At 48.4% G+C, this 24,071-nt stretch overlaps 1 protein-coding gene across 3 annotated transcripts in view; it reads left to right on the plus strand.

The window, feature by feature from the left end:
- The window catches only part of pps (protein partner of snf), a 136,648-nt gene that overhangs the window by 28,388 nt on the left and 84,189 nt on the right, over nucleotides 1–24,071 (plus strand). For all 3 annotated transcript variants that reach the window (XM_050177883.3, XM_050177884.3, XM_050177885.3), the window contains exons 4-6: nucleotides 5,014–5,270; nucleotides 11,135–11,502; nucleotides 17,072–17,478. In XM_050177883.3, the coding sequence (XP_050033840.1) occupies nucleotides 5,014–5,270; nucleotides 11,135–11,502; nucleotides 17,072–17,478 (1,032 nt within the window). The remainder of the gene's footprint in view (nucleotides 1–5,013; nucleotides 5,271–11,134; nucleotides 11,503–17,071; nucleotides 17,479–24,071) is intronic.

Genomic DNA, 24,071 nt, shown 5'->3' on the forward strand with positions numbered 1-24,071 from the left:
CGGTGGCGACGGCATCAGCGACAGTGACAACGAGATCGATAGTGGCTCCTTGACCCCGACCACGATGTCCACGCAAAGTGCACTGTCGTCGATCGACTCCTTAATTGATTTTATGCATGCTAAAGGATTGCCGCCAGTGTTCGCGCAGCAGCTGGAATCCATGCACACCGCGGTTGTGAAGCTGAAGCTGCCGCAAAAGCAAGTGCAGATTTCGGACTATTTCGGCGCGCCTAATCCTTGACACGGTCATTGGCTCTAGAAATAAAGTTTGTTTTTCACGGCCTACTGTATACATCATCTATTCTTTAGAGCAAGTAGCGAATTATAGTTCAGAGCTGCAAAGGTAAAGAGTGCAAACGCGTTTAAATTTTTTTTTTTTTGTAACTGCAGTCCAGATATAGCGATCATCGGTTATAACGATCATATTTTTCGTCTTTCACGATATCGTTATAAGTGGACTGCACTGTATGTAGAATCGAATGAGTGGTCACTCCATCTGCAGAGATCATACATCAGCTTCACACATTTCCTTAAAGTGCACTCTAGTCTTGAACATCCGTGTTCTAAAAGCATTAGCGATTCGACGTGCACTGTACTTTGATTGCACCGCAGTTGATTGCACCGCACGCAATTAGCCTAGACAACGCCTCCTCTAACTATAGGAGGCGTTGGACTAGGCCACACCAACTTCGCCATCCGCACGAAGTCCGCGCAGTCTAAGCCAATCGCGCACGGTGCAACCAAACGCGCACTCCGAACAACATTCCCCGATCGCGCCCCAATCGCGGCGCAGTAAATACTCACTTGAAGCTTCACACAATGTATCTATTTATTTGGCTGAAAGTACTGCAGCAGTGTAGCCTGCTTCTTATTGGCAGCCGCGTGCTTAAACACTGAGTCCTCAACATAGTCTAAACGATCCACAAGCGGTAGGCCGGTGCCTTCTATTGTGCAGCAGTAGCTGCCTAGAAGGGCCAAAGCAGCTACAGCCTCAGTTGAAGTCGGGAGTGGGGCAACATCAGCGCTTGCGGGATCAAGCTCGGCAGCGTCTTCATTTGGCCACTACTTCTGCTGCGATCTCCACGTCCATCAGTCGAAGCATTTTGAAACACTGCCAGTAATGAAGTATTAAGTGACATCTGTCAAGGTGTCTATGAGTGAGTCTGGTGAGCTCGTGCGGTTGCACGTCATTGTGGATGCAAACCGCCAGTTCTCGCAAGGTGCGGCAGGTGCAGAGCGCGGCACCGAGGTGGACTCAGTGCGGCAAATGCAATGCATCATTGACATTGTCAAACTAGCCAAGCCGCCGCGTGCGTACATCACTACGTTCAAATGGCGCCCTCGGTGCAATCGATGTGTGCACCTATAGTGCGCCACATTCGGAAACACCCATCGCACCACCGCTATCTTCAAGTTGTGTTGTGGGAAAGTTCACCGCCTGTCTACAGAGCTCACCTGGTCTCGGGTGGGAGAGTTCGATATATCCATATTACGTCCGACCCCGTTCAAAATAAAAAAAAATTAAAAATGCATGCGATTTTCCAGGTGATATAAAAAGTGTTCAATATACGCAATATTTCTATATAATTATGTTCAGTATATCGAGGTTTGATTTGGCAGGCATTGTGCCAGTAGGCCTTGAGAGCTTAGCATGAATTCAGAGCAATGGATTCACCAAGATTTCGAACTAAGTACCACATGCATTTGTCCTTACTACCAACACACATCTCTTATTTCGGTGTGAAGATGAAATCAGCACTACATTGAAGTAATTTACAAGAACCGCACCTACAGCTTCTCACTAGCACAGCGGGCATGCCTCCTGTAGCTTTTCTCTGGTACTGGAGACGTAGCTAAACCGTATTATTTAGTGAAAATGCAGTTAAAAAGTAAGGTAACGAGTAAAAATAAGAAGCGAGTAGGCGCCGCGCAAGAAGCCCTTTAAAATGATGTTTCACGTTCTGGATGACTCCAGCGCCGAGCAGTTGTAGGTGTGCCATATTCAGGGGAAAAAACACAACCTTTATGTTTTCAAGCGTTATTTGCTTCGTGTAGGGTGGCACACTAATAAACAATTGGGACAATCTTCCTGTCCTTACTTGACATCCTTCAGTCGAGGGGTGAGAGAAACTTTTTAAACAGGGTAGACAATTCTCCTGCTTATAACATTGGGCTTCCGATACTTGCCCACTACAGTGAGCTGAGGTTTCTTTGATCTGTCGGCATTGCAGCGGAACAAATCAGTGATTCTCTCTTTGCTTTTGTGCCCGCCTCGACATACTTGGCCTTTAAGGCAGTGGCTCTTCTCAGGTTGAAGGTTAAAAAACAAGCCTGCCTCATCTGCATTAAACACGTATGGGGACTCGCATCCCGCAATGAGTGGCGGTAATGTAGTTGCAATCCAATTGCTCACGACTGACTGGTCAGCATTTTCTTTTGCTTTGCTACTGAGGCTTTTGTAGGCAAGACCATGTCTTGCTTTGAAGCAGTGGAGCCAGCTGCTGGAATCCTGAAACCCATCAGTGTCCACAGAAAGTGCAATTTTGTCGTTTTTTTTCTCGGGGAATCTTTGCTGTCAATGTTCGTGCCAGCCACACTTTTAACCGTGTTAATAGAGCTACCTCCAGCTTAATGTGGTGGGCCGTCTTTGCCTCTTTCGGGTCAGTGCTGAAGCAGAGCGCATGCTTCGTTATTTCATCACAATGTCCAGTGATCATGCACAATGTCAACGGAGTGAGGTTCAGCTCTTGCGCCAAGTCCACGCAGGTTCTTTTTTGGATTGTACACCTTCCGCAAAATGTCCAGCTTCTCTTTAAAGGAGGGGGCTTTCTCCTTGCAAGACATCTTTATTTGCTAGTCGGCAGTTGCTGAAACAGCACAGCTATCGCAAGGCACAGCGCACGGATGCAAACACAAAGAACAAAAGAAAAGAACACCACGTCTGGCATAGCCTGGGCCATCTGTACTCTCAAAACGAAGGTGCAGCTCGATGGCAAGGCTGGCAACCCGCACAACCGTTTAGCCGGACTGACGACTGCAGGCGCTGCTGTCCGCACTGCCATTGCCTCCCCATGGAGCTGCTGGAGCGTCTTCGCACCCGTGTGATTGGCTGTGTTTGTTTGCATCAAATGCGGCGGAACGAAAAGCACTTCGCTACATCTGAACGCGTTGTACACTAATGGAACTTGGCCAGGGCCAACAAAAAATTTGTACTACGCCGAAATGCATACATACATACTCTACTGTATTTACTCCCATAATGAACACACTCGCGTAATAAATGCTGCCCCCACTTTTCCAGTCAAGAAGTGTGTTCTTTTTCTTTTTTCGCTTAATGATCGCACTCTGAACTTGCTGCTGTGAAGTAGGAGACACACGGTACTATTTGGCATATGATATGGTGTTCGGCAGGTGCGATTGTGTCTGGCGCCTTGTCAGACGTCAAATCGTTCCGTGTCTCCTACTTTTATTGCGATAGCAGTTATATGGATGCTCCAGGCGCATTTTTGCCGTCATCGCCATTGCGCGCCGCATAGTGTAGGTGTGAGTGAAAGTGCGCAAGGGAAGCCGGCAGCCGCGGCTCCATCTCGCGCGCCGCCTTTCGTCACGCAAAAGGCCCTGAGGGTAGGGAAGGGACGGATGGCAGCTTTGTACTCTAGCAGCAACTGCGTATTGCACGACCGCGCCCAGGGGGCACCGACGATTGTGGCTCAATCTCCCGCATGCCAGGGAGGAAAGCAGGAAGGCAACACGCCGTCTTCCATCGCGCACATGGCACTGGCGGAAGGGGAGGGGGGTGCGCGGCATTTTACTCCGGCAGCAACTGCACATTGTGTGGCCGCAGCACGCCCTGTCTTTAAAGCAATCGACGTCTGGGGCTGAGTTGATGGCGGCTTGTACCTTTGTGCATGCTGTGTTCTCACCATTCAATTTGCATTGAAGCAAATGTTTGCAAGTTTATACAGCCGATAATACTGAGTTTCTTCAAGAAAACATTATTCACTTTTCTACTAGATAGCCAAAATAATCCACATATCTAAGCTATTCACTTCACTCCTCATTTCCTTGCCGTTCTTTTCTCTTTTTTCTTTAGTTTTTTTTTTCTCTCATTTATAGCCTTTATAAGTATTTTGGTTTGTTCTGTTGGGAATGTCTTAAACTACTGTTTTAATTGTACGACTAGCTATTGACCTTATATTACTTTACAGTTTGTACATATACTTTGAATAATCTTCCTCATAGTGACTATTGTATTGCTGTTTTATGCCTTGTATTTCCTTTAATGTATATATTTTCTAACAGGAGGTCCCCTTTCAGCCACATGCTCTGGGACCTCCTTCTGTATACTTATGTAAGCATGTATGTATCCTTATTATTAAAGAAATAAACTGAAACTGAAACTGAAACTTACTTCGTGTAGTTGTCTACACATTTGCTATCGCAATGGATGGTTCGCATTTTGGGTGAAACTGGCATTTTTAGAGGTGGCCATGGGAAAAAAAGTCACTCGAAATTTTACCCCGCATAATGAATGCACCCCCAACTTTGCGCATATTTTTCGGGAAAAAAAGTGCGTTCATTATGCGAGTAAATGCGGCAATCGTATCAGCAAGATTCTACTGTATAGGATTTACTGAACTGCCTTACTAACGCCTTGTTTCAAATAGCTTTCATTTCTGTTGGCACTACAATGCTACACTTTTTTTTATCTACTGATGGCCTTGCAGAAAACACTGATAACTTTTTTTCGTACAGCTCAGCAGCTCCACCGGGTTACTGTACAAAATAAATTTAATGTATTTTCATGTAAACGTTTGGCTATGCAAATAGGCATGATCTGGTTTGACTTTGTTGGAAATGTTATTTATTTATGATTATTATTTTTTTTCCCCTTGGAGTTGAACTTGAACTGAACCAAAATGAAAAACGTTTCGGTTCTACACTCTTATGTTTTCTGCTTGGTCATGCCTTGCACTTGGTCAAGCCTTGAGGTTGCCCCTGTGGACAATGCAGGTGCTGGACCAGGGTTCGGCATCGGGGGCCCTGTTTGCGGAGACGTCCGAGGCAGACGTGGAGGCATTGCTCAAGGCCACCCTGGGTGCTGAGGACCTGCTCAGCCCCATTGACCTGGTGTTCCTCGACCACTGCTACTGCACGCCCCTCGTGGGACAGCTGGTCTCCGAGCCCGCTGTCAGTGCCACACACAGTCGGGAAGGCCCCGTGGCCGAGCAGCCCATTGTGAAGCAGGAAGCCGGCCACGAACACGGCTCGTGAGTGTCTGCACCTGGGGTTCCCGTCAAAAATGCAGTGTGGTGGTCCGATAGTGAATACATACTTACTGATTCTGCCGATTTTTTGTAAAGCTTATGAATGTAAGCTCGTCCTACAATTATATGGTTTGTATTCGGAGTCCTTTAATACGGCATAAACCACTTACAGCATAAGTTTCTGGAGTCTCAAACGTCCACGCTATAAGCAGTACCGCACTGTAACCAAAGTAACATTTTTCAAAGCCTGTGCATGTGCAAAACATGTAGACCAAGCAGCCACATGCGTCTGGGAATCAAAGCATACGACCGGGATGTGCCCTCACTTTCATTGGTGAGGTGATTCCTCCACTTTACAAGTGCCTTACAGCCAGTGCAAAGCATTTCTTTGACCCTACTTTAAAGGTCCCCTAAACCACCTCCAATATTTTTTAAACATTTAAAGTAAACACGCGCATCAAGTTGCCGTCACGATCAACGATGCCAAACGCTGCAGTGCTATGCAGCGTTTGGCATCGAAAAAGCGAGTTACAAAAAAGTAACTCGCTTCACGGTGTTCAGACACTTTACAGCAGTCCTGGGCAGCAGTCCTAGCTCACGTTGGGCTTGTGTCTCTTAGCCATCCTCTTCTTGAGCTTTTTGCTCTCTGTGTGCCCTTTGTTGGCCTTGCAGAGCCTCCTCTTGCCCTTCACAAGGCTCCTTCGAATGAGGCAGCTTGCAGGGCTGTAGCCAAGCTGCCCTGCAATCGCTCACTGGTTGAAACGTGAAACTGCTTCTGCAACAGCCCTTTCCACGGCAAGCAGAGTGTGTGTTTTTGGAGCTTTGACCCCACATAACAGAGTGCAGGCACTCAATCGCATTTTGGGTCATCCCATCAGCACAACGGTGCAAGAGGACACGGTCACCCAGCCTTGCAAGACTGGCTCCAGAGCAGTACCGGCAGAGGCTAGCAGTGGACTTTTGTGGGGGGGATAGCTTTTCATGGCTGGCCAGTGCACGGTTATAAAAGCACCATGAACAGGAACCTTCTGGACAGTGACTGTGGTCTGGGGCATCATCTGTGGACGTCATATGGAACAGTGTGGCATTCACTGCCTTCTGCATGGCTGGGATATCATGCTTGTGGCTCCTTGGAGCATATCCATAATATGCTGCGATCTTCTTGACCTTGTCTTGGGTGAGCCTTCCCTTCCCACCAAGAGACTACCCTTGCACTTTCTTTTTCTCCTGCAAGGTGTGTAGAGTAGTCCCCATCCTCTTGTGAACATGGTTGAGGCAGTCTTCTTTCTCTATGTCAATATATCCATAGACACCTTCTTTCAAAGCATAGAATGTGCGGCTGTCGCCATCTGAAAAGATGGTAGTATAGCACAGCCCATTCTTTTCTAGAGAGCGCCTGGACAGAATCAGGGCTGCCTCAACCTCCATCCGTACGGCATTGCAGTCTATATCTTTTGAGGCACTGGCCGCCAACTCCCAATGAGACGGCACTTGTTAAGCGTTAGCTGGTGGAGGTGTCGGGCAGCATACCATTTGGGAAGCTCACCCTTAATATACTAATACACTTCGCTTTAGCGCGAGATCACGTGCACAGGTTGAACTGACAGCAGCGCTTGAAGCAGGGTTCGTGGGCAATCGGCTGGCAACTACCGTGAATGCATGTTGAAAAAGCTTTTATGTGCACATACTCGCAGGAATGGCCAAAGCTTGTGTGCGGAAAACTTATGAACTGATGAATGTGCTGGAGTTGTAACGAAACATCAAATTGATTTTACCATCGAAATGTTTTTTTCTAGCCTGCCCGATAATTTAGACACTATTGAGACCCAGCCCACGCCCAAAAATATCGGTCGGCGACTGTATTTCTTATTTGCACGCAAACTTGAAGAGCCAAAGAGCAACGATGCACCTGCATTCAGATGCACCTGCAAGTAGTCAAAGCAAGAGGTTTCCCATGCACCTGCCGATTAGCACAGTGCCACCACATTTTCCTCTCTTCTTTCTTTTTTTTTCTTTTTTCGCCTTTCTCCCGCTCCCTGTTGCGTCTTTCTTCTCTCACTCCACGTCTCCTCCTCCTCCTCACAGCGTTTCTTGCTCTCCCATTGAGAAGCATGCTCGTTACCTCACTTCTCTGTAGGATTTTCCAGCAACCGCATTATAACCAGTGTTTCCTCTCTTGCGGCTCCACTGTAAGCTATCATGCTTACACATTCAGTTCGGTGGGACGATAAACAGGAATCAGAAATAACCACATTATATCCAGTTCTGCACTACAAGTGGTTATGTTGTAAGTTTTCTGAGCTGCAGTTTATTACTGGTCGTGAAAGTTTGCCATAGCGACAGAAGCTGCCACTAGGAGCGCCACTGCAGACGAGAGGGCTGCCATGGCCACGGCTCTCGTGAGCCAGCTTTGGCAGTTGAGAATGGCTTAGATGGGTTTAGACCCGGCCACACTAGGCCAACACAATGCCAAGATTGGTCTGGCAACTTCCTGCAACAGCCATGCTGTGCTAATGGCCATGTCGGAAGGAGCCAGGTTGTCGGCAGACTTTTTCATACCGGTCAGACAATTTTGCTGACGCACTGCAATGATGCAATTCCCACCCTGACATGGCTGCTGTCGAATTTTGGCTGCTTATTTCTGGTGCGTATAAAGGGACATCGCACTAGCGCGTAAAAAAGGACACGGACAGGAACATGAAAAAGATACACTGAACGCTAGACATCAACTGGCTTTATTCTAAGAAGGAGACAAATATATATGCAAAAAAAACATGTGCTACATGATCAATCCCTAAAGCGCATATGCAATGGCACCTTATTGTGCAAGAATTTTATTTCTTTTGCCATCAAAGATACGTTAGGTTTGCTTAACGACCAGTTGGTTATTGTTATTGAATACCTGTTAATTATTGTTATAAATGAGTTCAACTGTATTCGTGCACCCTCACATAGTGGCTATGGCACTATGTTGCTATGGCACTAGTCCACAAAGCCTGGTCTGTCATTTCTGCCTCTAGTGGAGTCGCGTGTGCGAGTGAGATTTCTTACGCACACATTGGGAATCCTACACACACAACATGCCAGCAGTGGAGAAAACGCAACACATGTGACGGTGCTGGTATTTACTAGGGGGAAAAAATGGAAAAGCAAAGGCACCACATTTATTCATAACAATGCACCAACTTCCTTCTTTGTAATGTGCAGGTGGTCTGCTAGCCTGGTCAAATTAAGGGGAGATGAGGGTCATGAAAACTTTTTTTTTTCAACATATGTTGCTTAAATTTTGTGTGCAGGTATATTGTAGAATGATGATTTCAAATATGTATCTATATTTTTGAAATATCTCACTTGGAAGAGAAGATATGACACAATACAATATTCCCAATTAGGTCATTTCTTACGGGCCTTTGTAGTAATTTCTCATTAAAATAAATGTTTTTAAGAATTTGCAGACATCTCCAAGGGTCTTCTGCACATCGTAAAGCTAAGCAAATAATAAATTAATTGTGATTATCACAAATAAATAGCAAAGTTGAACAGAAAAAACAATGTGGCAGTTGTTAGCCTACATTTGACCTAATTAATAATCTATCATATTTAAGAAAAATGGAAAGCTTTAGGATGTAGCTGTGATATTACCTAGTTCACTGAAGTCAGTTGATGCAAACATCAAAACTTCCGTAAGGCGAAAGCACTTGACGAAAAAAAGAAAGTTGAGATAATTGCATTTAAAGTTTTACTGCCACTACTTCTTTTGTCTATGGAACGTATGGAAAATGTTTAAGATCTAGCATGTTGCCAAGGTGTTACTGAGCACGAGAACACCAAATTAGCCGAAATTGAATCATGAAAGCTTTATCAAGCCTTCCATAAAGCAAAGGCACTTGATGAAAAAACACACCCAGAAAGTCACTTTCAAGTTTTCACTTCCAAGCGTCGCCCCTTAAATGGAACTGCTGCCTAAATGGAACACCAGCCTCATGATTGGTTGCTTTTGTATTCGTGCATTGCTCTTGAAACATGAAACTTTCAGGACACATCTAATCTTGTGCGCTGTTTACAAATATGCAATTAAGTTTTTCTAAAGTCAATAAAGAAGTAGTTAGAATTTTTCTTGTGTTAAAAATTTGGCATGTGACTTGCAAAAAATGTGCTGTAAAGGATAGCTAAAAGTAAGCAGGTATGTTCCTGGACGTTCAGATACTGCAAGTTAGCACTCATATGTTTGTATCTGCACTTTAGGCAAAATTATGAAACACTGAAGTTGCGTGCAGCTTTACAAATGTGAATTCTTGTAGGTGATTTCTACAGGATTTCCAAATATTTCAGTGTCCTAAGACGCTATGTCATAGTTTTTGTGCACTCTTTTGCTTGCCTGCATTCAGGGTAAAAAAAGAATGACGATAATTGAATGAGTCGAAGGGACACAGTGCTGATCCCAACATTTGAGACTTCTTTAAAGCTATACTTGAGAAAAAAAAAAAAACTAGAAAACAGCTGGGAAAACATAAATTTCAAGCTTAAAAACCGGTAAATAATAATTACAATATAATTAAAAACGCAAAATTCTTCCGCTAATGTATACATTAGGTGCACGTATAGGCTCCTAACAGAATCTGGAATGCACCAGCACGAACCCTTGTACACGCGAGAGGCATGGGAATAGGCATCGGCACATTGTCTGCGGTCTCGGAAGTAAACCTACACGCGGTGATAGAGGGCTGTGGTTAGCTTTGCTGCTGCGTTATGGCCTATGTGGTACGAGATGGCGCGATGCAGTGACTTATCTCCGGTGCGATCTTGTTGGCTCGTCCTAACCTTGGGGTAACTGCCTCCTCTTTCTTGTCGTGGGAAGCAGAGACGGCTTGTGCTTCGCTTTTCGTGAACACGTGTTCGGTTTCAAACTTTTATTTCCTTTAGAGAGGGTTGATTTGCTACTTACGTTTGTAATACAATGAACAAAGCATCGGCGTATCAGCAGTTTTCGAAGCGACCCACTTACCAGGCTTAGCAGACAAGCTCGTCTGCTAGACCTAGTTGCCAAAGCAACAGCCAATAGGAGGGCCGCGTGTGTCACGAGCTTCGTCAGACTGACCCCTGATTGTTTTATGCTTGCGCTTTTTTTGTGGCCATTGTTGGCGAGGATGCGGGGAACTGAAAGGCGGAACTTTGAGCTTTCGAACGATACCAAAATGGTGGCGCTCAGCAGTGGGAAAGACGAGAAATAGCTCTGTCAACTCCGGTGTTCCTGCACGATTTTGTGGTCGTTTCTCGCCGTCTGCGCTGATAAAATAATTTTTGTCGGACACTTACATTGCGTTTTGGGGCAAATCGTTTTGGTACGGTGTAGAGTAGGCATTACGGATGCCGAAACAAGTAGTTCCGAAAAAATTTTTTTTTTTTCGTGATTTTCAGTTTTTAAGACCCGCGCATCCCCCCATAAATGCATAAATGTAACACATACTGCCACATAAAGTAGCTTTACAGCCCATCGACACATGTCATGGAATCTAGCGCTTGCACAATCGGTGGTGTTCGAATCGCAGCCCTGGTGACAGTTCTCCCGGAGTCCACTGTCAACATAGGCGTACATTTAGGCTGGAAACACGTCATGGCTGCCATATTTCTGACATTACCTTCGAGATGCATGCGAAGCCGGAAGTGCGGCGCACCATGCCAGCCTAAAGGCCACAACTGGAAACTATGAATTATCCGAATGGTTGTGCATGGCACAAAGGTGGGTTTTAACTGACTAGTTAACTGACTCTGAATGAGTAGTCTGCCATATTATTGGAGCAGTCAGGCTACATTCACTGCTTTGACTGCCAGGATGTTGATGACCTTCTGCGACATTGCATTTGCAGGCCACTGGACGAGGCCGATGGGGACGATGCAGGTGCGGTGTCTCCGGGATCGCCCCAGCTGCCGCTTCGGCGGTCGCAGCGCCAGATCGAGCGCATCGACCGCGAGCGCCTAGAGCGCATCAAGGCCGAGAACGCCGAGCAGAAGCGCCGCGAGCAGGAGGAGATGGCGGGCCGGCACACCCCAGTGCTGGGGGCGGAGTCTCCGCAGGCCCCGCCCCCAGTTCCCACCACCCTCAGCTCACCGCTCCTCTCGCCAACGTCGGCAGCGGCAACACCAACACCACCACACATAGCGTCTCCTCTTCAGCCTCAGCCACAACAGCAGCAGCATCATCAACCACAGCATCAAGCCTACCATCAACCGCCCGGTGAGTATGTCGTCATCATCAGCAGCAGATGGTAGAGCGTCCTTACAAGGTGGCACCTGCACAGTTTTATTTGAAACAGTGCTGCATACATTCATGGCAACAGTCATGCATGCACAACACACTCCTCTTCTGCGCTCAAACAGCCACAGTAGACCAGTGGCTGTGGCTTTGCACTGCTGAACTCAAGGTGGCGGGTTCAATCCCCAGCTGTGGCAGTTGCATTTCGATGGGGGCAGAATGCGAAAATTCTCATGTGCTGTGTATTTGGGGCACTATAAAGAACCCCAGGTGGTCAGAAATAATCCGGAGTCACCACTACGGCATGCCTCATAATCGGGTTGTGGTCCTGGCTCTTAAAACCCCAGAATTTAATTTTCTTTTGTGACAGTCTTTGATGAAAGTTGAGATTTTTTAGTCCTACTGGCTGCTGTCTTGGAACTTCATCGTACAGTAAAACCTCGTTAATTCGGATTTCATGCGACCGAAAAAAATGTGAATGAACCAAATGTGGAATTACCGAGGGTATCCAGAAAACAATAAGTAAATGCTTACCACGTCAACATACGTCAACACGCCGGGAAAAGTACGCTTGTAGAGCTTCCTGGCCATTACTGACACGCTGGCCCCTGTGTCCAACTCCATGGAAATGGGGTGCCCGCAGACTTTGACGGTCAGCACGTACAGTGGCACAGACGATGGTACAAGGCCTTTTTGCCACATGTCGAAAATCGGCGGGTCCTCGGCCACGACGTGGAGCCTGGCCGCGGAAGAACTCGAGCCGCACGCCCCTCCGCGTACCCTTGCGGTGGCTACCCTGGCCGCGGGCTTGTGTGGAACCTGGGCTTGCACCAGGCTGTTGATGCTGTCCACTGTTCGTCCTTCTCCTTTGGCATACCCGTGCCAGGTGCCGTTTTCCCGCACGTGAAGCATTGTGCTTGAGAGAACTGGCACTGTGAGGGGGAGTCGGCACCACCGCAGCGACTGCAGGTACTCCCCTTTGTCGCCAACTTGCTGACCGCTGCTTCCACCGCCGGTGAGCCAGTCGCACGTGCAATCTCACCGGCATCCTTGGCGACAACTTCCATTGCCAGCGCTGCCTTCACAGCGGCGTCCAGCGAGGGGTCGGGAAGCTCCAGGAGTCGCGTCTGCATGGCGTGGTTATTGATGCCGCAGACGAAACGGTCCCGGAGCAGCGAGTCTGGCTGGTCCCCGAAGGCACAGGCACTCGCTAACCCTAATAGCGCAGCGACGAACTGCATGAGGGTCTCTGCTTCCCGGCGGCTTTGGTTGTTGAAGCGCAAGTGCTCCATTAGTGTGGACGGTGCTGGGTTGAAATGCGAGCGCAGTATGGCGAGCGGCTCACCTAGTGTCTTAACATCCGGCGTGGCTGGCTTGAAAAGGTCAAGTAAGAGGCTGAAGACATGTCCCGCAGCTGGCCAGGGAAATGTCCCGCTGTTTGTCCTTGGGTGTGTCGTTTGCCCAGAAGAACACGTGGACTTGCTCCTCGTAAACTGGCCATGCGGACCCATCTCCCTCGAACGGCTCGAGCCTTCCGTACAGCGGCATGGCGGCAGCAACGGGGGGGTGTTTCGCCGCTTGCGGCAGCGTGGGATGATCTTTGGGTCCTCGTCACCAGTGTCACGATCCACCAGGGTTCGTGAACGAGGGAAGGCTCAAGGCATCCTCCGTTCGACAGAAGCTCCGTAGCGTGATGGTGTTGAACGATGACTGACCGCCGAGCAGCTGTGCTCGTTGGTATTTATTGGTGCGGTGACCAATGTTTGCCACCGAGCCTGGCGAGCCAACAGAGATTATGCCTGAGGGGGCGTCACATGCTTGTTACAGTTGCTTGTTACAGTTGCTTGTTGCACTTGCTTGTTGCACATGTCGGAGAATCTTTTGTTTTGCTGCTGTTTCATTAAAATTTTATCACATACACGGCCACGTAGCAGTTCGGCAGGCCACAGAGTCTGTCTTCTTTGCATGTTTAATGTTGTGTGCACCATAGGCCATATACTGCAGTAAAGGGCAATACTCAATATAGTTAAGTAATAGATATAAAGAAGTAATTTCAACTTCCCCCTTCAATTGGTTATACCGGGATTCAAGTGTACCAGCACCGGAACGAAAAGTCTGTACATTCACATAAGCGATTAGTGAGCTAAGGCTGTTGCATGTTCCAGGCATTTGCCAAGGTTGTGCTTGCCTAGTTTAACAACATCTACTTGCTGGCAAAATTGCATTCATATCTAGTACTACTTGTGCAACTTTTTCAGTGCGCTATCACTAAGATAGGAGTTATTAGTGTGGCTGACGTCCACACACTGTGAAATTTAAGAAAGCTTGCAGGTCGAAAAAACATCTTTGTTTAGGCACTTTCTGAATTACTCTCAAATCTTGTTTAAGGGGAGACACGGGTCTGGGAGGCCAAAAAAATTCTGAAAAATCGATTTTTGGAAGTATTTTTTTTCATAATTAAAAAGGTCTAAAGAAACTGTTCCTAAAATACTGTAGCAATGTAATGCGCATTAGTCGAGTTATTCGGTCTCAAAGTCAGTTTCATGGCCATTTTCGCTCGCGAAACCACCTCAAAAACGATCATATTCAACGCCGCAGCGCCTGAGAACCACGCCAAGTAGCGCGGCCATTTTGGTCTCATTTGAAAGACGCATTCTTCTATTGTCTGTTCCTAGCGGAAGAGCGCTTTCCGTCTGGCAACGGCACAGCTATCGCGCATAAAAAAAGCACTCATACTCGCACATTATTGGTGCGTTTCTATCACGTGGGGCCGTTCCTGCTTCCCTATTGGATGCCAATGGATTCGTCTGCTAGACAGCGGCGCGCAGTCCGCCATTTTGCCAAGAGGCCTAAGCGACGGCTGTGCGATCGGTGCGATGGCAGGCGGTCATCGGAAGTTCCGTACTGTTCATGCGTTCGGGAAGAAGCGAAAACGGCGTCCGAGAGCACGGAGCGTATCACCAGCGAGACCTTCTGCCGCCGAGAACATGGAAGCAGCGGGCGGTGCCGGCGCTATCACGAACGCGGCACCCGCGATCGCGGACGCGATAGCGGCGACCCAAGATCACACGCGAGCTGTGCGCGTCGACACTCCCCTGGTTTCCGACGCTCAAAAAGTGGCCATCGAGTGTCGTGCGAGTGATATACGGCAAGACCTTTCGTCGACGTCAGCCACACGACGCAAGCGGTCTTTTTTTCGAGACTCTGAAGGAGCCGCGACGACTGGAACGCCGTTCACCGTCGTAAGCTTAGCGTTGGTGAATGAACTGCTTCAGTGCATGAATTGCCGTGTGTGTGGCGGGCCTGGCAGCATCTCCAAAGAAGACCGAGAATATGGTATCGCCGCGAAACTTGTGCTGACCTGTGGTGAGTGCGGAGAACTGAAGACTGTATGGAGCTCGCCAAGAGCAGGGGGGGACGCGGCGCGCGGCCCTTTCGAAATCAACGTGCTCGCGGTTCGCGCGGCAATGGGCACAGGGAACGGACAAACTGCGCTAAACGATATATTTTCCACTCTGAATATTTCGCGGAGAGGCATGCACACGAAGACCTACCAAGATTATGTTAAATTGAAGATGAACCCTGCCTCGCAGAAGGCTGCCGCGTTCGTTATTGACGACTGCGCGAGCACGGTGAAAACGCTGTATGCCGATCTGGACTACGGAAATCCTGGAAACATCGCTGTTTCCTTTGATGGGACTTGGTTGACCAGGGGCCACTCATCTCATATTTGTGTTGGGACAGTGATCGAGCTATTTACGGGATACGTGCTTGACTTCGTCGTCCTATCGAACTTCTGTTTGGGGTGCCAGCTAGGGCCGAAGGAGGACGACCCAAGGTATGCCGAGTGGCTAGCTGACCACAGTTGCCAAAAGAACACCTCCAGTAAGCCAGGCCAAATGGAGGTGGAAGCGGCACAAATTTTATTTGGCCGCTCATTAGAAAGGCATGGGCTCCGCTACACAACCATGTTATGTGATGGAGACAGCCGGGCCTTCAATAGCCTGCAGGAGGCACAGGTATATGGCTTTGTGCCAATAGAAAAAGAGGACTGTGTCAACCATGTGCATAAGCGCATGGGCACAGCCCTTCGAAACCTCCTGCAGAAACAAAGAGCTGACGGAAAGCCAAGCCTTGGCGGTAAAGGAAAACTCACGGGCGAGCTGGTCACGAAGCTCACTACATATTATGGATGGGCTTTGAAAACTCAAGGAAACATCGAAGCCATGCATAATGCTGTTTGGGCAACTCTTTATCATGTAGCATCTACTGATGCAAGCCCAAATCACTCGCATTGCCCAAGTGGTGAAGAGTCCTGGTGCAAGTACAACAGGGCTGTTGCCAAGAAGGAGACTCCTCCAAAGCATCGCTACAACCTGCCGGAGCATGTTGTTGATGCCTTGCGGCCTGTGTACGCGCGACTCTCTGACAAGAAATTGCTGAAGCGTTGTCAGAGAGGCAAAACCCAAAACCCGAACGAGAGCCTGCACTCTGTCATTTGGTCGCTCGTGTCAAAGAGCAAACATGCCTCTCTTTTCACTGTGGAAGCTGCTGTGGCCGAAGCAGTTGCAAGGTTTAACGCAGGCAAAGGGAGAGCAGATGCAGCAATACTAAATGAACTGCACCTGCAGCAGAATGCCGTAGCCTCTGAAAGATGTTCAGAAAAGGACAGTCGCCGACTAGTGGCATCCGATAAGAAGCATGCACATGCTGAAAACTTCAGGCGTGCAATGAAAAGAAAGCGCACCAAGGAAAATGATGATGACTACGTTCCTGGTGGCTTCTAGCATCGTTACCACACTGATTCATACCTTCTCCTATTGAATAAAAATGTTCACCATGTTCCTAAACTTCTTTTCTCGTTTTCTCAAAACAACATTTTTTATCACATCCTAGGACATTGCCCACAGTAACTTTTGATGTAGCGGTTGGATTTTGATAATTCTTGCAGCATTTGAAAGCTTATACATTGATTAGTGCAATAAAACCAAGAAATTTTGATACTTTTATTTAGAACAGTGATTTAATCAACAATAAAATTAAGCAACAGTTTCAGATTTCTGATGAGTATACTTGATAAGGCCATAACTCTTGAACCAATGAAGCTAAAAATAAAATTATGGTATTCCTGCACTCCCTGGTCTCTATAGAGCGCTGTCATACCAAATTAATAGCAATCTTTTATGGGAAAGCTGTCAAAAGACTGGGCAGAATGTAAGTTTATGAAACAGTCAATATTTTAAAATGTGGGAGTGATAGCCCAAATCTAATTGCATATTTGTTTTTAGCTGTGAAAAATACATATTCTATAAAAATTTCAGGTGAAAATACTGAAAATTAAAAAAAAATATTTTCAAACCAGTGTCTCCCCTTAAGCAAGCAGTGTGAAAATTGCAAACTAGTTTAGTATAGCTTATATGTTTTGTGTAAAATTACACCAAAAGATTACCATGTTTCCTCGTATAAGGCCTGCCCTTGTGTAAGACCTGCACCTTAGATTGGAGAACAAAAATTGCGAAGTGTACAGTATTCTCTAATATCCTGTTTCCAGAGCCTCCGCCAACTTTGCCCACCACTCCCAAGGAGAAAGCATCCCCCGTAGCAACGACCGTGCAGCCGCACTTGGCAAGGAAAGGCAAGGTTCGCAACAGCGAATCCACCTCTTCGACAGAGGACGTTCCAGAGCATGGCACCCCACCCGGTGCCAGCCCGACCCGGGCGCGCAAGAAGCGTCCCCGTGAGGATCTCGAGCACGCTGATGCGGCCAAGCCAAAGAAAGGCTCTGCACCCCGCAAAAGTGGGGCGGGGTCGAAGGGTCGCCGGGACGGTCCCACCCCAAAGAAGGTGCCGTCTCGAGTGGAGGACGCTCCGACCACCCCAACCAAGGAAGAGCATCACCCACCAGCCAGGCGCAAGAGTGATGATGGAGAGGCCAAGAAGCGAAAGCATCTGCCCGAGGTGAGTCCTTTTTCCTGCATGCGGAGGAGCGCATATCACAGAGGGAGATTAGGCCACCTTCGGTTTTTTTTTTTTTTCTTTTTTTTCCTTCTGCGGTCAAACCTGCAGACTCACAAAAACAAAGACAACCCGTGGGGTAACAACAAACACGAGCGAACCTCCACCATTGTGCAGAAAAGGAAGCGGGCAAGAAACTGCGATTGGCTGAGAGCGAGCACTGCGAGGAAGACCAGAATTATTTCTTGCAGGCGGGGTTCCCGGCCACAGCATGGTAGAGCTACAATGAGCGAGATAGTAGAGCTGTGCAGGCGGCAGCCGGGCTAAGCCACTCTTCATAAAGGAGGTGTTGGCAACTTGCCCAAACGCAGCGCGGGAAAGCCAGCTTTGAGACATCCACCCAGTCGTTGCAATTGCTGCGATTGGGTGGATGAATTGCTACAAAGCTACAAAGCAATTAGCTAGGAATTACTATGAATTGGTACAACGCAATCCTTTGTAGCAATTGCTGTGATTGGGTGGATGTCTCATTTCCCCTTAATCAATTTTGTGTTGTTTGAAGTTGGATACAGTCAACGACCGATTTTTCGGACCCTCTAGGGAACGTAAAAACGTCAGAAAATTCAGGCAGTCCGAAAAAATTAATGCATGCAAAAAAACTCACCTTCTTTTTCTTTTTTCTCGGATCTAGAGGTAAAGGGCGAAGTACCAGGCTTCCGAAACCCTGCCAAAGCATCAATGAAGGTGCTATAAAAAGAGGCGTTCAGAAACTCTGTATGCAGCTGACTGCCGGTTTATTACGTACATGTGCATCGTCGGGCAGCCAGTGTTATTGCTGCAGTGGCTTGAAGAACTTGTTGATTGTTGTTTGGATGGCGTTCCGGTTGCATGCGATCATATTCGCCTCGATCTGAGCAAGAGTCATGTCAGCACTGTACACCGATGAAAGAGTCAACAATGGTCGCGTCAACTCTGCGCTTGTAGGCGACGCAGGCATTGGCTCCTCATTTTCAAAATCGGAGTCTTCTGAATCCCCCACAACCTGACAGACTATTCCCTCGTCAGTCAGTTCTGCGCAGAAGTTGAGCTCGTTGTCAGCGTCAACAAACTGTTCAAAAGTTATTTCTGTGGGCACAGTACTGCTTTCCGCGCTGCGATGCCATCGGCGGGGACGACGAAGACAGAGTGGGGGCCATCGAAGGCAAGTGAAATCCTCAAGTTTCGAACAGTGGAGTTCGCTGGCGAGCGTCGAAGCACCTAGGCCTAGCATTGCAGAGCACGCTTGACACAACAGCACAACCACACACCACGCTAGCCAAAACGTGGCCTGCGCTAACAAACGAAATAGCGCCGCTCCGGAAACTTTACCGGAGGCGGAAGTGCGGCCATTTGCGGCGACGAACATAGCCAGCGTGGCTAGACCAAATCGGTGTGTGACGGCTAGATTCGGCTACCGTATAATGTGCAATATAAGTCGAGGTGGAATATAGGTCGACCCCCTTACATTGAAGCAAAGAAGTCAACATAAAAATTATTAGGCACAAAACTTTGTTTTATTTAGTGGTGCCACCAGACTCGTCACCTGCTCATTTGTCTGAGCTGAGTTAAGACGAGCATGCTCGGACACCGCAGGAGTGCACCGGGTCGCCGATTCCAGACGGTCTTAATCCAATTGAGCATGAGGGCCCTGTCCATATAGCCCTTTTCATTCACGCGAACGACAACATCCCGCGGGAAAACCTCATTCGGCAGCGTCTTCCTCTTGAAGATTATGTATGGGGGCAGCTTTCTGCCATCTGCAGTACACGCGAGCATCACCGTGAAGCGTGAATGCTCGTTCCCCGTAGAAAGAAGCTTGACTTCTCTTGCACCGCGTTCGCACACTGTGGTGGAAGACGGCATGTCGAACCACACCGGCGTTTCATCAGCGTTGCCGATCTGTCCCAACATGTAGCCATGCTGCTGCCGGAGACAGATAACATAGCGCTGGAATTCGACCAGCTTGTCCTCGTATGCCTCTGGCAGCTTCTGGCAGATTGATGTGCACCGTCGAAGTGCAAATCCCTTGCGTCGCATGAAGCGACGAAACCAATAAATGGAACCCTTAAATTGTTCCTTGGGCCGTCCGGATTCTCGGGCGATCTCAATAGCTTTGATGCGGATGAGTTCCGCTGTCACTGGCTAAGATCTGGCACGATGCACACGGACGAAATCCGCCACCTTGTCTTCGAGCTCCGGGTGCACTGCGCGGCGCCCGCGAAAGGACGTGTTCCGCGCGTTGCAGGCAGACAGCTTGACTTTCTGCGTTCGCCAGTACCGGACGCTTTTTTCCGAGACGCCGAATTGCCGCTGGGCAGACATGTTCCCATGCATTTCAGCATATTCGATTACTTTCTTTTTAAACGCCGCGGTACCCGCCGTGGTTGCTCAGTGGCTATGGTGTTGGGCTGCTGAGCACGAGGTCGCGGGATCGAATCCCGGCCACGGCGGCCGCATTTCAATGGGGGCGAAATGCGAAAACACCCGTGTACTTAGATTTAGGTGCACATTAAAGAACCCCAGGTGGTCTAAATTTCCGGAGTCCCCCTCATAATCAGAAAGTGGTTTTGGCACGTAAAACCCCATAATTTAATTTTTTAAACGCCGCGGTGAACTCACATCGAGTACTCGTACTCATCTTGCGGGTTGTCGGGGAATTAGCAACGCCAGGAACGATCGCTGCACAAAAAGGAAGACTGCATCGGTCCAACTGCGTATGCCACTGGGCAGCGTCGGTCACTAAGGAGGCAATAACGATGCAGGTGCCGAAAGATCTGCCCTCCTACATGTTGCCAGACGACTATTCATGTTGTGCCAAGGGCTGGTATATAAGTCGAGGGGTGACCTTTTAGTAATATTTTTGGGAAAAAACCTCGACCTATATTGCGCACTATACGGTAGTTGTGGTTCAAAGCGGCGATATGCTTTGGCTGCAAGTCGATTTCCTTCGCAAGGGCGCTGCGCGAGGAGCCAAAGGACCTTCCGTCGCGTAAAAAAGTCAGGAAAATTGGACGACGGGGGGTTCGAGCGTCCAAAACTTCAGATGTCCTTATACATTGATTCTATGGGGCTCATGGCAGTGCCGCGAAGACATCCGAAATATCAGGCATGTCCAAAAATTTGGGCGTCCGAAAATTCAGTCGGCGTCACCTGTTATGGGCTCATTCCAATAGCCACTCTGGTTGGCGATGTCCGTCGCAACTATTGCCAGGAATGAGAAAAATAAATGCCCAGTTCCCTCCGGGATCGAAGCCGGGCCCACTGTGCGGGAGTCAGCTACTCTGCCACTGAGCCACGCCAGCGCTTGCTCACTTGCTCGCTTGCAGCGGAAACATGCATTATAAACGTGTCCTTGCCCGCCGAGGAGACATACGATGCAACATGCACGTCGGGTGGCGTCAATACGTGTACACTTTGCATTAGAGTTTAATATTATTACCCCAGGTGCAGCTGCTTAGCGTTGTATATGTGTAGATAATATGCAGACTGTCGTTACTGAAAACGTCATTAATGCGGGATTGCTGTCAAAAGCTGAACCCCGGGCACCAACAGCAATAACCGCTGGACAAATAAAGTTTGTTCCTATCCTATCCTATCCTCCTGTCAAAAAAAGTTTAATTGTTGTGAGATATCAAATGCATTAACTGCTATGGACATTCAACAGGGATTCTAAAATATCTTGTTGCCTTTGGATTTCATTATCGCTGGTTTTGACTGTATCATATTGTTTAACCCTTTGACTTCTGCAGTAGTTGTTCGTTACCTATGCTTCACCACCAGTCCTGACACAGAGGTTTCGTGCCAAGTGGAGCAAAGTGACCTGGCACAAAGCATAGAGAAGGGGGGCTTAGGTAGACACCACTTTAGCAGCCACAGACCATTGAATAATTACCGTAAAAACCGGAATATAGGTCGAACTTTTTTTCAAAAAACCATTGCGAAAAGTCGACCCTCGACTTATATACCGGACATTGGCGGAAAAACTACGGAAGTCTTGCAACAATGGGCGGATGAAGTAAACAGCCGCCTTCGCCATCGCCATCATCAGCAGCGCGGCGTTGGTTCTTTATTCTATGGCGTGGCGACATTGGCGACATTGTGGCACCGGCATTTTGCGTTTCCACTGTCGCAAAGTTATATTAATTAAAGGCTGCATTTTCATTTTGTTTCAAAATGAGCGGAAGCCGACGTCAATTCACCGTCGCCTTCAAGAAAAAGGCGATTGAGTACGCGGAAGCCCACGGCAACCTGGCAGCACAGCGCGAACTTGGAGTATCCGAAAATAGCATTCAGTAGTGGCGGAGGTAAAAGCAACGTATTACAACTTGCAGCAACCAAAAGAAAACGTCGTTTCGTGGCCGGATCGCAGCGGACTGCAGAACTGGAAGGCAAGGTTGCGGAGTCCGTCCGAGAGCTGCATGTAAGATCGCTGCCTGTTGTCGAATGCATTCGTTTGAAAGCGGTAGAGATCGCACGCGCCTATGGACTGGACAGCGAGAAGCACTCGTCATCCGACTCTGTTCAAACGTGTTGCTCTGATTCGGAGTAGCGCTTGCGGACTTCGTGCCCTTCTGTGTACTGTACACCCGACGAATTTTTAACAGTATCGCGCGACCGTCGACCCGCGTATTTGTCAGCACCTTTTATCATCACGGCACGGAGCGGCGAAATAGCGAAAGTAAGGGCATGTGTACACATGCGCGTATCTCGTTTGTTTCGCTGCTCATCGCCGTTAATACGGTGTTGACAAGCACGCGGGTCGATGGTCGCGCGATACCGCTAAAAACATGGCCAGGTGCACATGCGAGCAGCATTTAAATAAATACTGTCACCATTGTGCAACCCGCTGAGTCGCATTTGTTTATAGGTAAGGGTGTCATGTCTTTCGGTACTTTTGCCACTGAAAAAGATTTTTTTTTCATTTTTAGGATTCGTTAGTTGGGGGATCGACCTATATTCCGGTCCGACCTATAGTCCGGTTTTTACGGTACATGTTGCGGTATTGTATGCTTCGCCATTGCAGACTCTGTGTCGGCCTCTGTGATACCGTTTAGACGGTAGTTAAACACCAGCTCCCGCCTAGTGCGCATTGCCATCTTCTATACTCGCGGAGAACTTTCTGTAGGTACGAAGGGAAAGCTACTGAGGCAAAGCGCGCACTAGTGAGAACGCTTCTCAAGAGTCCCATGTTTTCATCCACGTTGGTTTAAGCTGGGGGGTATTCTGTAAGAGTCCACCTAATGGACTGTTCATTTCGGCCACTCGTCTCCTCCTCTCTCGTACAGCTACATCCAATCAGCAGCCGCCGAAATGGACCGTCCACTAGTTTGAATCTTACAGAATAACACCCCACCCCCCACCCCTTGGGGTAGAGAAAACATAAACACCTTGTTAGCAACAGTTAAAAAAGACAAAACACACACTGAATGTAAATGTTTACTTATTTTGTAGCTTTCCCCTTCCGCGTCTGGGCACACGTGAAACCATCGCATGTGGAAGCTTCGTCGATTCATAGGCTGTTCCGAGCAACCAAAAGCACTGTCCAATGCCGGCGGACTACTGGATGCGGCAACACATGTGCACAAGCTCCACCCCCATAGCTTTCCCTTCATAGCCACAGAAAATTGTTCGCGAGTGCAGGGACGAATGGAGCAAAGCGTTTCCTCCTCCATAATACCTAGGCGCAGTCCCCAGATTTCTCTCTCTCAACTCACACATGCGCATAAGTGTCAGCCAAAGGCGGCACCCTGCAGGGGCACCTTGGGCAGTCAGGTTGTTGGTGCTTGGCACCACCACAGGCCCCAAGCCCCCTTACCGATGCTGCAATTCATACTGTGGCTACAGGTTGTAAGGTGAAGGGTTAGAAACCGCAAACGGTGGCGGTCGGGATCTTGGCCAAGCCCCAGCTGACGGGCTCTCGCCTGACTGTCAGGCTGGAGGCTCCGGGACCCTGCTGAGAACATGAGGGTGAACCTCGGCTAACGTATCTGGAACCTTGCCACTGGAAACTGGAAATGCCCTACGTCCATACATGACGTAGGGCATTTGTAGTTTCAAAGAAAAATGATCGGTCTCTGAAAGACAGATCAGATGAAAGACCGGGCAGAGGGGTGCCTGGTGTCTACAGGCTGGCAGTACAGCTTCGCTGATCTGGCCTTGCCTCTGCCCCCCCCCCTCTGGCCCCCCCTTGCTTCGCTTTCGAAGCAAGGCCTCCAAAGCCAATGAAGGTTCCCCAAGCGGTTCTGTTGTAGAATCTGTTGCGGCATCTCCTGTCTCTGCGGTGCACTTCCCTATGGATACTGTGCCACCAAAGAATGCGGCGCATTCAGGCAATCAGCTTGAACAAGTGCCTTCAGCATCCATGGTTTCTAATGAAGCAATGGACACGGGGACGTCTTGTCTCGAAACATCCTGCTTGGCCCACTGGTAGAGGAAAAGCAGCTCACCAGCCAGTCCACTGCCCCTGGGAAAGGCACGTGACTAAATATGTCTTGCAGTTCCTTCTTTCGAGCTATACAAAAGCGAAATATACACCTTCCGTCACCTACTCAGTTTCA

The sequence above is a fragment of the Dermacentor andersoni genome, chromosome 4 (assembly GCF_023375885.2).
Source record: "Dermacentor andersoni chromosome 4, qqDerAnde1_hic_scaffold, whole genome shotgun sequence".
Lineage (NCBI taxonomy): Eukaryota > Metazoa > Arthropoda > Arachnida > Ixodida > Ixodidae > Dermacentor > Dermacentor andersoni.